The sequence below is a fragment of the Equus przewalskii genome, chromosome 25 (assembly GCF_037783145.1).
Source record: "Equus przewalskii isolate Varuska chromosome 25, EquPr2, whole genome shotgun sequence".
NCBI classification, from domain to species: Eukaryota; Metazoa; Chordata; class Mammalia; order Perissodactyla; family Equidae; genus Equus; species Equus przewalskii.
The window spans coordinates 31,612,488-31,628,729 of record NC_091855.1 but is presented as its reverse complement, the minus strand read 5'-3'; the positions used below and the strand labels follow the sequence as shown (position 1 = coordinate 31,628,729).

At 37.5% G+C, this 16,242-nt stretch overlaps 1 protein-coding gene across 3 annotated transcripts in view; it reads right to left on the bottom strand.

The window, feature by feature from the left end:
* The window catches only part of SPATA7 (spermatogenesis associated 7), a 32,398-nt gene extending 16,704 nt beyond the window's left edge, over nucleotides 1–15,694 (bottom strand). The window contains exons 1-5 of one of the 3 annotated variants that reach the window (XM_008521424.2): nucleotides 15,237–15,436; nucleotides 8,524–8,598; nucleotides 6,305–6,400; nucleotides 3,709–3,756; nucleotides 143–273 (exon numbers count right to left, since the gene is read on the bottom strand). In XM_008521424.2, the coding sequence (XP_008519646.2) occupies nucleotides 143–273; nucleotides 3,709–3,756; nucleotides 6,305–6,400; nucleotides 8,524–8,598; nucleotides 15,237–15,255 (369 nt within the window). In that variant the 5' untranslated portion in view covers nucleotides 15,256–15,436. Of the gene's footprint in view, nucleotides 1–142; nucleotides 274–3,708; nucleotides 3,757–6,304; nucleotides 8,388–8,523; nucleotides 8,599–15,236 lie in introns of all 3 variants that reach the window. The other 2 variants (XM_070593700.1, XM_008521425.2) reach the window with 2 other exon arrangements.
* Between the last annotated feature and the right edge of the window lie 548 nt (nucleotides 15,695–16,242).

The following is a 16,242-nucleotide window of genomic DNA, read 5'->3' as shown; positions in this document are numbered from 1 at the left end:
TAAAATATTTAATATTGGGCTCTTTACAGGAAAAGTTTACTGACTCTGACCTATAGTAAACATGTTACCAAAAAGTCAGCTTGCACCACTAATTAAGTACCTTACAAACATGTGCTTTTAAAAGGTAAAAATTCTATCTTACCTTTTGTAGAGTGTTTAACGACTTAGAATTATTTTTAGAATTGGCACGCATTGCAGTTTTAGTTAATTTCAACCCCCTTTCACATCGTGCTAATTCCTTTTTGAGTTTTTCTCTTCGTTGCTGGTCTGCATCTGAGGGGGGAAAACAAATCTTTTGAAATATAAAACAAAATAGAAAAATTAATTTTTTAGTCTTGTGAGACTAATAAATGGCACATTTTTTTCCTTATGCTAAAAATGTTTACCCTACTGATATGTAAATAAAAATCCATATACTTTTCTGTATAAAGAGAAGCTAAGATAACAAATATCTAATTTATAGAAACTTTAAATTAACTATGTAAAGAGCACAAACAAGCTATGACAAACTGGCCAAGCTAAGGGCTCAGGAAAGCAATTCCTCTCAGATATTCATAGAGATATGAAGGTTAGAAATGCTTGGCCATGTTTGTCACTCTGTAATCAGCAAACGCAGAGTTCGAATTAGTCCACAGTCTCTCCCCCAAATGAAATATTATTGTTAATACCATCAGGGGCTATGAAAATCTAAGCGTTATATGACTTTAAAAAAAATGACATTACATTTTAAAACACTATTTTCACTCACGATAACTGATTTGTATTTCTCTTAACTGCTATTCATTGGAAAATAAAAAAAGTGGTTTCACGCTGTAGTGTGCTTTAGCTCAGGTACTGAGTCATTATCATAGTCTTATTGCATAAAGACAATGGCAAAATGAAAATAAGTCAAATTTCAGAGTTCAACAGAAGGTTAACCGCAAGTAAAATGATTTGTATTTTCATATAAAATTAAAAATTTAACATATTTTTTATTGGACTCTATCCCAACTTAACGGACAAGACAATTTCAAGTTTGAAATCACCCTGATCTAATTCAGAATTTATAAAAATTTCTACAAGTATAAAAAACAAAGGTAATTTATATATATTTAGAATTTCAACTATAATTATTCAGAAAAGTTGTAAGTCTGCTAAAGTAAATGTATTTATCATTTAAAATGTAGACTGAAACATTACTTTCAGCTTATTCTATCCTCAAATACTTGCTTAATGAATGTGTTAGCTAAACTTTAGTGGATGATAATGTTTGTGGAGTGAATTAAATAGAACTTTCTCAGTCAGATCTATTGTCTTATTCACAGGTAAAATAAGCAAGTAAAAAATATGACAAAGTACAGTCCTCAGATACTGTCACTAATAAAAACCCCAGTATTACCAAATCCGTCCAACGTATTCATTTAAGTAAAGCCTCCTCACAGCATACACAAAAATCTACTCTAACTGGATCACAGACCTGAATGTAAGAGTTTAAACTATAAAACTCTTAGAAGAAAACATGGGAGTAAATCTACAGGACTTTGGGTTAGGCAAAGATTTCTTAGATACAAAAGCAAAAGCACAAGCAAAAAGAAAGATAAATTAGACAATCAAAATGAAAAACTTTTATGCTTTTTAAAAAGGGAAGCCACAGATGGGGGAAAAATATTTGCAAATCAAATATCTAACAAATACTTGTATCCAAAATATATAAATAATACACAGCTCAATAACAACAAGACAAATAATCCAACTTAAAAACAGGCAAGAGATTTAAATAGATTTTTACCAAAGATATACAAATGGTCAATAAGCATATGAAAAAAATGCTCTACATCATTAATCATGAGTGAAATGCAAATTAAAACCACAATGACATACCACTTCACACGCACTAGAATGGTTATAATCAAAAGAGAGTCAATAACAAGTGTTAGCAAGAATATGGAATAACTGAAATCCTAATACATTGGAGGTAGGAACGTAAAATGGTACTGCCACTTTGGAAAACAGTTTGGCAGTTTCTTAAAAAGTTAAATATAATTTTCCATATGACCTATCAATTCCATTCTCAGGTACATACAAGAGAAATGAAAACATATATCTACACAAAAAACTTGTACATTGTTGTTCATAGCAGCATTGCAAAATAGCCAAAAAACAGAAACAATACAAATGTTGATCAATTGATGAACAGATAAAATATGGTACTGTGCACATAATGGACTCATATTCAACAATTAAAAGGAATGAAGCACTGATACAGGCCACGACATAGATGAATCTCAAAAACATTATGCTAAATGAAAAGCCTAATACACAAAACCACATAAATGCTTCCATTTAGATGAAATATCCAGAAAAGGCAAATCTATAGAAAAAGAAAGTAGATTAGTGGTTTCTTGATGCTAGAGGTGGGAACAGAGAGCAGCTGCAAATGGGTACAAGGGATATTTCGGGGGAGACGGAAGTATTCTAAAATTGGTTTGTGGTGACAGCTGCACAATTTTGTAAACTTAGTAAAAATCAGTGAATTTTATGGTATGTAACTTATTTGTCAATAAAACGGCTATAAAAAGTAAAGCCTTTCTAATGCATTAGAACATGGAATAATTTAAACAATTCAATAAACTACGTAGAGATATTCTAGTTTAGACACTATGAAGATTGACATTATCAAGTCAGTAGTTTGCTATGACGGAAGACTGTATCTTATAAAAACAGAGAAGTCCCACACCCAGAGATTTATTTCTTTTTAATGTGTCTATAAAACCTGTTTCTAAGTTAGTTATACTGATTATAATGAACATCAGCTCTATAACACAAGAAGTAATAAGAATTATTAATTACACTTTAGTTTGGTGATTACAATATTTGCAATTCTTCTAGTCACTATCACAATTTTCTTCATTTACACGGCAAAAAAAGAAAAACTCCAGCTTCAACTGATTGAGAGTAGAAAATACCATGGAATAAATAAGCAATAGCTAAGTCTAAATTCTAAAACCAAAAAATAGGAGCAATTCTTTAAATACAACCTATACGTTGTCAACTCCTGAATTTTTATCTCCACTCTGGAACTCTCTCCTGAACTCCAGACTTGTTGGTAGGAAGATAAAACAATGCAGCTGCCAGAGAAAACAGTATGGTTGTTTCTTAAAAAATTAAAAATAGAATTACCATATGATCCAGCAATTCCACTTTTGGTATATACCCAAAAGAATTGAAAGCAGCGTCTCAGAGATATTTGTACACTCATATTCATAGAATGATTATTTGCAATAGCCAAAAGGTGGAAACAACTCAAGTGTCCACTGACTTATGAATGTATAAACAAAATATGGATTATATAGCCTTAAAAAGGATGGAGAATCTGACATATATTACCACACGAATGAACCTTGAGGACACTATGCTAAGTGAAATAAGCCAGTCACATAAGGAAAAACACTCTATGATTCCACTTACATGAGGTACCTAGAATAGTCAAATTCAGAGATACAAAATAGAATGGTGGTTGCAAGGGAGAAACGGGGAGTTATTGTTTAATGGGTATGGAGTTTCAGTTTTGCAAGATGAAAAGAGTTCTAGTGGTGATGGTTGTCCCTTAACATGAATGTGCTTAATGCCACTGAACTGTAGACTTAAAAACGGTTGAGATGGTAGATTTTATGCTATATGTAGTTTATTACAATTTTTTTGAAAAAGGCAATGTCAAAAATTACTTACATTTGATGCTGGTACTCATGCTTAATGGAACTGAGCAGTCTACAATAGCTGAAAGAGAAAAATCAGTTGTTTAATAATATTTGTAATACTTATAAATGACAATAAATATCAAATGTGGAAATCACAAAAAGTCCCAGAACTTGCAGTTCCTTGTTTTGATTTTTTTGGTACTTCTAGAGAGGAAAAATTTAATATCCTTGATAAAAAAATACACTGGCTGGGATTAACAGCTCATTAGATACTGCAGAAGGAAATACTAATGAACTTGAAAACACAGCAATATAAGTTAAAACTATGCAAAATGAAACAGACTAAAGAAAGACTGGAAAATAAATACACATAGTATCACTGCCCTAACCTACCTGTATCATGCACTTAACCTACTGGTAATTGGAGTCCCAAAACAAGCTTGAAAAAAAAGAGCAAAATTGGAGGACCTACATGGTCTGACTTCAAGACTTACTATAAAGCTATAGTAATTAAGACAGTGCAATACTGTAATAAAGACAGACAACAGAAGCAAAGAGTAAGTCCAGAAACAGACCCACGTATATGGTCAATTGTCTTTCAAAAAGTGCCAAGGCAATTCAATAGAGAAAGGACAATCTCTTTAACAAATGGTACTGGGAATATGTGGATATCCAGAGGAAAAAAACAGAGCCTTGTATCATATCATATACAAAAACTAACTCAAAATGGAGCACAAACTTAAATGTAGGAGCTAAAACTTATACTTCTAGAAGAAAACACATAAGAAAGTCTTAGTGACCTAAGATTAGGCAAAGATTTCTTAAACCGAATATGAAAAGCATAAACTATTAAAAATTGAAAAGCTGAATTTGATTTCACATGTCACAAAATACTATTTTTCTATAGATTTTTTAATCATTTAAAAGAGAAACTTCATGAAATATGAACTAAAATTTAAAAGCTTTAGTCTTTAAATGAGAAAATAAAAGGTTTTAAAATTAGTGAAAAACTGGTAAAATTCAAAGAAGATCTGTAGTTAACAGTATTGTATTAATATTAATTTCCTGGTTTTAATAATTGCACTATGGTTGTGTAAGATTATAACGTTATTTGTAGAACAACTGACTGACATAGGAGGCGCATTTAATACATAAAGAATTCTCACAACTTAATGCTAAGAAGGCAAAAAACCCATTGTAAAAAGTGGGCAAAAGATCTGAACAGATATTTCACCAAAGAAGATATCCAAATGGCAAATAAGCACAAGAAAAGTTGCTCAACATTATTAGGCATTAGGGAAATATAAACTAAACCCTTGTGAAACACTATTACACATCCACTAGAATGGCTAAAAAAGGATTGCCAAGAGGAAGTGTTGATGAGGACGTGGAAGTGATGGATATGCAAGATGGTAGTCACTCTGGAAACAGTTTGGCAGTTTCTTATAAAGTTAAAACGTACACTTACCTTATACCTCACCATTCCATTCCTAGTAAACAAATTTATCCGAGTGAAATGGAAATACATGTTCAAAGACTGTATATTTATAGCAGCTTTATTCCTAACAGCGAAAAGTGAGTCAAAACAATCCAAATGTCCACCAACTAGTGAAATGATGAACAAATTGTGATATATTCAGAAACACTGATACACACACAACAACACAGATTAGCCTCAAAATCATTAGCTAATTGAAAGAAGCCAGACCCCAAATAATAAATATTTCATGCTTCAACGAATAGAAATTCTTTCTAGAATTCTTTCTAGGCAAAACTATTGTTATAGCAGATCAGTGGTTAGCAGCAGTCGGGGAGAAGAGACTGACTGCCAAGGACTCGGGAGAACTTCCTAGGGTGACGTAACGTTCTGTATCAGGGATCAGCAAACTTCTCCTGTAAAGGGCCATCTAGTAAATGTGTCAGGCTTTGCAGCTTCATATGGCCTCTGTCACAACCAGTTAACTCTGCCTTTTAGTGAAAAAGCGTAATTATGTTTACTTATGGAAAATGAAACTTGATTTTCATCTGACTTTCACATGTTACAAAATATCATTCCTTTGATTTTTTCCAAACATTTAAAAATATAAATACCATTCTTAGTTCACAAGCTATACAAAAATAGGTGACAGGAGGATTTGGCCTCAAGTTGAAGTTCGTTGTCCCTTGATTTATAGCATGATTGTGGTGGTGGTTATACAAATGTATATATTCTTCAAAATATTGAACTATATAATTAAAATAAGTTCATTTCATTGTATAAGATATATCTCAATAAAGCTGGCAAAAATAGTAGTTAGCATCCTCTTTGTGAAACTTCAGGAGATTTGAAAACAAAAAAGCAGACTATAAACTTTTATTAGATTAAAATCTATATCTAACCACAAAATAATACTAGGGATAACACAGGTAAAATGAAATAACATAGGCATTATACAATTTCAAATACAGTTAACAAAAACAGCATTCTGAATTTGCTATGTATATAGAGTCATTAGCTAATATCTCACTCATTACAACAAACACAAGTCCATTTATATATATTCATTTTTGCTACAGATTTACTCTAATTAGAAGTGAAGCTGAAGGTTTAAATTGGGTACAGAAAGTTCACATTTGTACATTTTTACCTTTGGCTGAAAGGATTTTATTATAGTGAACAGCCATGTGATTCTTGACAAGGTGGAGAGTACTTAGTCTGAGAGAGGAGGAGTCAGTGCAAAAAGCTAAAAATTAAAACATATTTAATCATTATATATTTAAAATTAATAGAAAAATCATCACAAGATAGACAAGTTACTGATTATCAAGCTCATTTTTATAAAAGATTCTGAAATTCAACCACAGATACACTGACATTTTAACTTTGTCATGTTGAAAACGTCCCAGCCTTAACCTTGCACTGGTAACTGATGAGCTGTTGAGCACTTGGGGTCAGACCTTTCTAAGAATAAGTTTTACAAGCGTGAGAGTTTTGTGAAGAAATTCTAGAATTTAATCTGAATTTAATCTATCGTTACATTTACAAAACTATTTCTTATCAAGAGCTCTTAATCTTGTAACTAAAAATGTTTAAGAACCTGCCTGATGAGAAAATAATGTTACCATTGTTCATACTTGAATACATGGAATTTGGGAAATCAAACAAATCTAAAACTCCAAAACTCTACGCAAAGATTCTATTCTGAGAGGCCAACTTCTAACTTTACACCTGAAAATAAGCTCTGCAAATCAGTTCGCTGCATTCTTTTTGAAGTAGCAGGACTATTTTAAGACAAGTACAATCACGTAGAAATTCCACGACATTACGCTTCTTGACCTCATCTAAACTTATTAAAAGAAATCTTAGAAATAATTAAGCACTTATAGTCAAGTATAAACGTATAAAACATAAATGTAATTTTTTTAAACATTAAAAACAGTTTTTGAGAAGTACTACATGCACATGGTAAAAAAAAGTAATCAACACCTAAAACAGCATATAGAGATTGAAAACTAAGTGAATTTCCTGCCCCAACCCCTAGTCTCCCCTCCTAGAAGTATATTCTGCTACTTTTTTAATGCATCCTTCCAGGGAAATTCTATGCAATAATATAACCATATACAATAATGATAAGCTTGATACTACTACAAACATTTATTGAATACATACCACGCATGCACTGTTCTAAGCTCTTTACATGTCAAATCTCATTTAGTCATTATTATTACCATTTAATAGAAGTGGAAACTGAGGCACAAAGATGTGAGTAAGGTCTTGAAGGTCACACAGCTGATAAAGGATGTGGTTTAGATGTGAACCAAGGGAGCCTCATGCTTACAACCACTATACACACCTACACCAGCTCTGTACCTGCGTTCTTCAAAAAAGAGTTAGCAAACTACATATTGTTCTTTCTATGTATCTTGCTTTTCTATGTATATATACTTAAAATCTCATTTTAAATTTTTAGTTAAAACTTATTTTTCAAAGTTTAGGATTCTGGCTCTGTGCATATATACTTTATTACAAGGAAATAAGTGAGGTAACTGAAAATGTGATCCTTCCTTCACAGTTGAAGGAACTAGTACCAAAGATTTTTCATGCAACTAAGGAAGAAAAGACTTTCGATTATTTCGCCTAAAAACACAGACTTAAAACTTTTAAGCTCTAATTATAAAGATACATTTCAAATTCACATTAAAATTTTACTTTAAAGGCTTAAAAATGTGAAAACATCAGAGAAAACAGAGATTCCCCTTTCCTGGGATCTAGAACCCCAGTTGGATAAGAGACGTGTTCTGATACAAAATGCATTTTTCCAGTGCTCTTTTTCTCTACACAGCTTTTCTTTTTCAGAGTTTTTTTTTTTTTTTTTGCTGAGGAAGACTTGCCCTGAGCTAACATCCATGCCCGTCTTCCTCAACTTTATATGTGGGATGCCTGCCACAGCATGGCTTGCCAAGCAGTGCCATGTCCACACCTGGGATCTGAACTGGTGAACCCAGGGCCACCAAAGCGGAATGTGCACACTTAACAGCTACACCACTGGGGCGGCCCCAGAGCTCGTGTTTTTAACAAGGCGTTGGTCTCCACTTTAATAAGGCAGGCATGCCTGAAGCTGGGTGGCAGGCCTGAGGCGAGGAGCACAGCTGGGCTGGAGCTGCAGCAGGGAGGGGCTGGTCCGCATCCAGGGCATGACAGCAGTTTGGAATGACAGACTCCTAAATTAGCTAATAATATGAAGTTCAAATATTGGTTAAATGAAGCAATGTTTTTCACTATATTATATAATTTATAAATAAAGAAAACAGACACTTTGTCATCCTTTAAGAAACAATCTTTTATCATTTTAAGGGCCTCACTTACCATTACTTTTGGTGCTCAAGTGTCCTTTAAATAGATCTGGTGGACTACATCTGAGAAGGACAGAGGTTGCCCTGGCTTTTAACAGAATAATATGAATTAGGATAAATGAAACACAGCTTTCACAAAGACAATAATATTGAACATTTGAAAAATATTAAATTTATCTTTAACTACCAGTCATTTAAAATTTTATTCAATCACATTAATAACCAGCAATGATATATCAGACAAAAATTCTGCAGCCATAGATAAAATGTTTTCTTTTTTAAGAACATAAGTTATTTTCAAAAGAGTTGTACCTTGAGATGTTAGCTGCACTGGGTAAAATGATAAATAAATCAATTCTGTTATTTGATATACGCTGATTTCATTCTGTACGCCACCGACCTACTGGATTTTTAAATGATTTTGAGATAGAACAGAACTGAGATTTTGAGTCTATATATATGTACTAACTATTTCAGTTAATCATAGGCTAGTCTATCCTTAAAAATAATTTTAAGAAACTAATCTTCACATGAAGTAATTGAGTAAAATAGAAATTATATGTTACTATGTATAATATGTGTGTGTGTGTGAGAATCAGAATTTAATGTTTAAAAGATGTCTTCAGGCTCACCTAGTCCCACCCACTTACGCTCTTGCTTGGGTGCTATCTAAACAGCCTATAATTAAAAGCACTTCTAGTAAAGGAAAACCATCTCCCCTAAAGGCAGTGTCTCATCTTCAAGACCAGATGGAATGTTAGAAAATTAGATATATACCTCATAACAGAATAATTTCTCTCTCCGAAAAGTGACTGTGCGTTGAGGGGTAACCTCCACAATAGGAAGGCTGAGTTACAAGGTTTGATGGAATTTAACATGCAAAATATAAATAGTGTATCGCCAATTTACTCATCAGATAACAGAATATTGAGGGGGACTGTGATTAAATTTGAGGGATAATTCATAAAGCCTGTGACAAATAAAACAATCGTTGTGGCTGTTGGGACTGTGTAGAGAATGGTCAGAACACGTTCACTTTAAAAAAACAGCTTTGGTGGCATATAATTCACATACCATACAATTCACCCATTTAAGTGTACAATTCAGGGGTTTCTAATACAGAGTTGTGTAAATTAATTTAAGAACACTTTCATAGAGAAACGGAGAGGAAACACACATTTATATTGTCTTTTAGAATTACTTTTACTATGCTGTTTGTTTTTTTAAAGTTCCTTTAGTTTTCCTCCTCCCCAAAGCCCCAGTCCATGGCTGTACATGCTAGTTCTAAGCAGTCCTAGCTGTTCTGTGAGCCGCCGCCACTACAGCATGGCAACTGACAGACGGGGGTCGTGGTTCCCTGAGTGGGACTCGAACCTGAGCCACCAAAGCAGGAGCGCCAAACTTTAACCACCAGGCCACCAGGGCTGGCTATTGTTCCTCCATGTGGATTCAAATTGCCCTTCCTTTCGCATTTTTTGGTAAGGTGAGTATGCTGGAAATGAATTCTCTCAGCTTTTGCTTATCTGGGAATATTTTGCTTTTGCTTTCATTTTTGAAAGATAGTTTTGCTGGAAATAAAATTCTTGTTTGACAGTTTTTTTCCTTTCAGCACTTTGAAAATGTTGTCCCACTGTCTTCTGGCCTCCATTGCTTCTGATCAGAAGTCAGCAAACCTTGCTTCCTGTTACACGATGTCATATTTTCTTTCTGTTTTCAAGATTTTCTTTTCATCTTTTTACTAAGATGTGTCTGTGTGGGGATCTCTGTGTTTGTTAAACTTGTAGTTCACTGTGCTGCTTTGATGTGATTAGTGTTACTCAGCATATTTCAGAAGTTTTTAGCCATTATTTGAAATTTTTTTCTGCTGTCTCTTCTTTCCTTTCAATACTCCCATTACATATACGTTGCTGTGCTTAATGGTATCTCACATTTCTCTGAGTCTCTGTTCACTTTTCTTTATTCTGTTTTTCAGATTATGTAATCTCTATCAATCTTTTTTGAAATTTGCGATTCTTTCTTCTGCCAATTCCAATCTACCGGTTAACAATTTTTCATTCCAGAATTTCCACTTGGTTCTTTTTCATAATTTCTCTTTAAAAATATTCTCCATTTGAGGAGACACTATTGCCATAGCTTCTTTTACTTAAGTGTGGTTTCTGTTCTTTGAACATATTTATAATGGCTGCTTCAAAGTCTTTGTTAAATCTGTTAACATAGACAGAATTGAAGGAAGAAACAGATAATTCATTGGGCCCTCTCATAGGCAGTTTCTGGTACCTGCTTTGTTTCCTGTGTATGAGTCACAATTTCCTGTTTCTTTGCATGACATGATTTTTGTCATTGAAAACTGGATGTTTTAGGTAATACATTCTAACAACTCTGGATAAGGAGTTCTTTCCCTCCTCTCCTGGGCTTATTTTCACTGCTGATTGCTTGTTTATTTTATTTAGTGACTTGGCTAAACAATTTAATGACATCCCTTCCCCTTATAGTGTGAAGCCCCTAATGTCAGGCCTCAGGGGGTGTAGCTTCAGGCATGTGCACAGCCACCTTGGGAGGACTGGTTTTAGTGGGGCCTTTCGTTTTCATTGATGTCTCTGTTGAGCTGTCTGCATCACTTGCTATCACACCACTATTAGGCTCCACTAATTGCTGGCTGATTGCTTTACTGTTTTCCACAATGACTTGGGGCCTATGTTGCTCCATAGTCTGGTCCAATTAAATTCAGGCAGGGGTAATTTTTGAGGCCAAATTTGGAAGTTTCTTATGACCCCCAAGAGGTCATTATTATTAGCTGTCTCTTTCCCTGGCTCTCTCTGATAAACTAGCTGGCCTCTGGCTTAGCTTGTTGTTCTGAGAGTCATCAGTCTCTTCTTAATAGCTTACCACTAACATCTCCATTGTTTTCAAGAACACCCTTAGGCTTGAACTTTCCCACACTTGTTTCAAATTAAGTCAGTGCCTTTGGGGAGAGGTTGGAGTTCTTTCTTCTCATACTGCTTTTTCACACAGGTAAAATATCTGAGCACTGCTCTGGCCCCTGGGTGGGGGTAGTAGCCCCTGGTTTACTCAGCTTGCCTCTTCCAGTGTGAAACCTCTATCCTACTAATGAGCTGGGGAGAGGGCAAGCTGGACCTCAGTATTCTAGCACTGCCACACCTCAGATAAAGCCTCTGCCCTATAAGGCTGTGTCAAGGAAGAGAGCCCCTGACCTCTGAACCACACTTATCAGGAATTCAGCCTCTGTAAACCTGAGTAGAGGGGATGAGAAACAATGCTGGCCTGCCCCTCCTGGTCAGCTATGACATCCTTTGGGAGCTAAAAATGAGGGAGAATCCCATCTTCGTGATCATATCTGCCCAGAGTGTAGCTTCTGTCAAACTGAGCTGGGGTGGCAATGAGGTAAGGAGTAGACTCTGGCTCAAGCGCCACAGACTCTTGCTGTTATTACCAAGTTTCAGTAGATTTTCTCATATAAATATTTCATCATTCACTGAATGCCCTTATGGTAATTTCCAGAGACTTTAAATGCTTATGTGTGTTTAAAAAAAAAATTTCAGGGGCCAGCCCCATGGCTGAGTGATTAAGTTCACGCGCTCTGCTTCAGCAGCCCAGGGTTTTGCCAGTTCGGATACTGGGCGCAGACATGGCACTGCTCATCAGGCCATGCTGAGGTGGCGTCCCACATGCCACAGGTAGAAGGACCCACAAGTAAAAACGCACAACTATATACTGGCGGGGGGGGGGGGGTGGGGTTGGGGAGAAAAAGGAAAAATAAATTCTTTAAAAAAAAAAATTTCACCAGTTATGCCTCTTTCACGGAGGAGGGGCATCTCTTGCGCTGCTATTCTACAAGTGAGATTGTTTACTTTTAAGCAGAATAGTTGTATCTTGTTAGGCAGAAATATAGAGCTGTTTTATTCTTGTAAGGAAGCTCAAATGTGTGTAGCAGGGTGCATGCAGATGGAAGCTGAGGAGCCAAAGTGGTAGACTGTGCTAGTTATCAAATTATCGCCTCTCAGCTCCAAATTCACCCTTCAATACATGCTCTTCAACAAGAAAAATCCCTCTAAACAATTCTCCTTTATCAGTAGAGGGCCCTGGAAGAACGCTATAGGAGGAAGGAGCTCACCTACTGTTTCTTGCCACTGAATGGTGGGTCAGCATTGCAGGTTTAAGGAGATATGGTGGTACTCTACCTCCAACCATGAACCCAGAATGCAGCCCCTCAGTGAGTGACCAGAGTGTTAAGAGGTGATCACAAGGCCAGGTATGGCCCTCCTCCTATCCAGAGGTTTGTGTGCCATGATCCCATGACCTTATGAGAGGGTTAATATGTGCTACAGGCTTCTTGTCACCCCACGACCCCCATTCTCTCCAAGACATGTGCTCCTGGCCACTGGCTGAAAACCTGTCCATGAGATTGAAGGTGCTGCTAGGGTAGTGAAATTTATCAGTATGTGTGAGCAGCCCAGTTCCCTACACAGTGTGATTTCACTAAGATAGCCAGAAGACTCTGGGGAGGAAAGGTGAAGGTTTCTCGTGGCAAAGTTTCCCAGGAAAACCAGATGTCTGGGAATCTGATGCCACTGATAAGTGTTTCTATTGGACCAATAGATTAAAAAAAAATATTTTTCAATCCACTTTCAGGTATCTATACTAATAAGTTGTCTTCTCTCCTTTTCTCCCCAAAGGTCACTGATAATAGAGCGGATGGCAGTTCGTTATTCTCAATCTTTTCTTCCCTTTCCCCCTTGGGAAGCTGGAAAGAAGAGCTTACATATAGATTATCTAGTGCAAGCCCACCGTTTTACAAATAACTAAGGCCCAGAGAAGCAAAGTGACTTGCTGAAGATTACCTAGTTCCCAGCAAACAAAGATTACAAGCAAGATTTACTGGTTTTCAGCTAGTGCTCTTTCTATGACACCACCACACAGAAGGTCTGGCGCACAAAAGAATGTCTAGAAACGTGATTACAGAAGAGAATTTTTTTACTTTACGTGTCAATATTTTGTGCCCTGAAATCAAAGGTAACTTCTTAATGCAATAAAAGAAATTTAGAAAGTGCAATATTTTCAATTAAAATTAAATATTTTAGCTTTGGCTAAAATTACATATGTTTTCCTATTAATAATAATTATGGTACATGAGATCTGACTGTTTCAGATATTTGTTGAATATTACATTTGTTGTAAAAATTCAAAATCACTAACAGTGTGTGATACCATATATTATGAAGTTAAAGTGGGTAGATTATAAAAATATAAACTTCTCACATTTTGACATGTACCTAACTTTAAAAATACTTCAATAAACAAATACTGAGAACATACTAATTCTATTACAGTCTAAATTTGACATATATCCTTTCCCATGTAAATAAAAACAATGGCTCTAGGGTTTCACATTCCTCACCTGGATTCAAAGCCTGTTCTGTCCCTTACCATGACCTTGGCAAGTAATTTACGATCTCTTATTCACTGTGAAATAAGGATAATACCTATCTAACAAGATGTTGTTGTAGGTTAAATAATGAGATAATTTAGGAATAGTTTCTGACACACAGCAAGGGCTTAATGTTAGTTTATGTTGTAAAATTCCTGAAAACCATAAAAGCATGTTGGTTTGCTTTTTCTGGAACTTAGGCTGGTAAAGTGTCAGAATATAGTCTGCTAATCAATGGATAGTTCTCTCCTACATTCAGAACAGCACCCGTTTTGATCAATGATTACATAATAAAGGTACACTCATACTCAAAGCAAGGCTTATTGCAAGGAACCATCTAGCAGCTTGCTTTAAAGGTACTTTTAAAAATAGATAAGAACACTGAATGGGGAGGGGAGGGTCTGGAGAGTGCCTTATTTGGCTTGAGGAAAGAATGCTACTTGCTCAGAAAGGGTGACGATTCAAATTATTTGGGCTGGGCTGATTCGCAGAGATTTAAAGTTATATGACCCCAGCTGTTCCACCATGATGTCCACTCGACTCCGAGTATTCAGTCAAGGGCAGGTGTATATAGCGATTATGGATTAGTCCTTTGCTACTAAAACTGTAGCTAGCAACACTGCAAAATTTGGAAGCTTATTAGAAATGTAAAATCTCAGCCCCCACCAGACCTACTGAATCATAACCTGCGTTTTAAGGGGATTCCTATTCACATTAGAGAATCCTGGGGTTACTCAACAGTTTGGGGGGGAGGGAGTTTGCTACAGAAAGGAAGATTTCGTGTTTACGGAGTACTTAAAATGTGCCAAGAGCTTTATCTGTATTATCTGCGTTTAATCCTCAACAACTCTAGGACGTGGAATGTTTTAGCCCGCGTTGAAGAGACGACGAAATTGAGCGTCGCCCCTGTGCAGAGCAGCAGCGCTTGATTTGGGGCCTAGGAAGGTTTGACTCCAAAGACCAAACTAGTTCGTCCGCCTCGGAGCCATCAAGGTTAACAGACTGCACGACTCCGGGTTCAGGGAACCGGGCTTGCCGGAGTCATGGCGACAAATTTAGAGCAAGGAGCGGACCTGAGAACCCGGCAAGCAGGGTCTCCTCCAGTGCGCGGGGCCTGGGCAGATCGAGGCAACACTCAGGTCAACACCGACGACCAAGCAGGGGACCGGGAGCGCCCAGGGTGCTGCCTCGACCCGCGCAGCCCGGACCCGGACCCAGACCCGAGGCCCGGACCGCGGGCGGGCGCGAGGCGCCGGTCACCCGCGAGAGCTGCCCTTTACCTCTCCGGCTGCCATCCATGCTTAGCTCCTCTTGCAGCCGCCGTGGGGACACGCTGGGTCCCCTTCGGTCCTTCCCCGGGCCGGGCCAGCCCCGGCAGCAGAGGATGGATAAAGAACAGCCGGCTGCGGGCGGCCCCGGCTGGAGACCGCGACCAGGCCGGTTGCTAAGGGCCGTTGGGCGGTGTCGGGATTGTGACGTCAAGGCGCAGGGACGTGCGCTCCCGAAGCCCCGCCCACGGCGGTACCCGGAGAGTGGCGATCCTGTGAACGCAGGGACCAGGAGGGGAAAGCGCCCCAAGCGCCAGATATGGCTCTGGGATCCTGCCAGTCATCCACAGAGCGGCCTCTTGTCAGGAACCAAGTCACTAGCACCAGGCAGGCCTTGTCTCTGCGGGAAGAGCGGGGAGAGAAGGTGGTCTCATCTGGCATCCATGTCCCCTGGGTCCCGGGAAAAAGTCAAACGCAAATGTTGGTTGAGGTCAGGGTAACATTTAACCAGTTCCAAATAATTAAATTTCAAAGCAGTCCGTGAACATTTGAACTAGTGAAAGTCCTGGGGATGAATAGCGTCTACATATTTACATCTTAATTCTTAACCTCAATCATCAGTTTGCATTTCCTTTGCTTACTGAGCTTCCTCCCTTTTCTCCCCACTCTCCAGCCCTTTTTTGCACGAGGGTTCCAATCTGTTTTCGTTTACGGGGGAAGAGAGTTGCAACATGAACGAGGCGTTGATTGATCAATGGCTTTCTACAATTTGTTTAATTTTGAAGGAGTTACCTTTGAATTCTTGGAAGTAAGATGAGAATAGGGAAGGAAGCATACTGTATTGTAGCGCTCCTCATCAGCGGCACTACTGACATTTTGGGCTGGATGCATAATTCTTTGTTGGGGGGGAGAGCCCTGTGCCCTGTGCATTGTAAGATGTTCAGCAGCATTCCTGGCCTCTACCCACGACATGCCAGTAGCAACCCACCCACCCTACTCCCAGGTTGTGACAATCCAG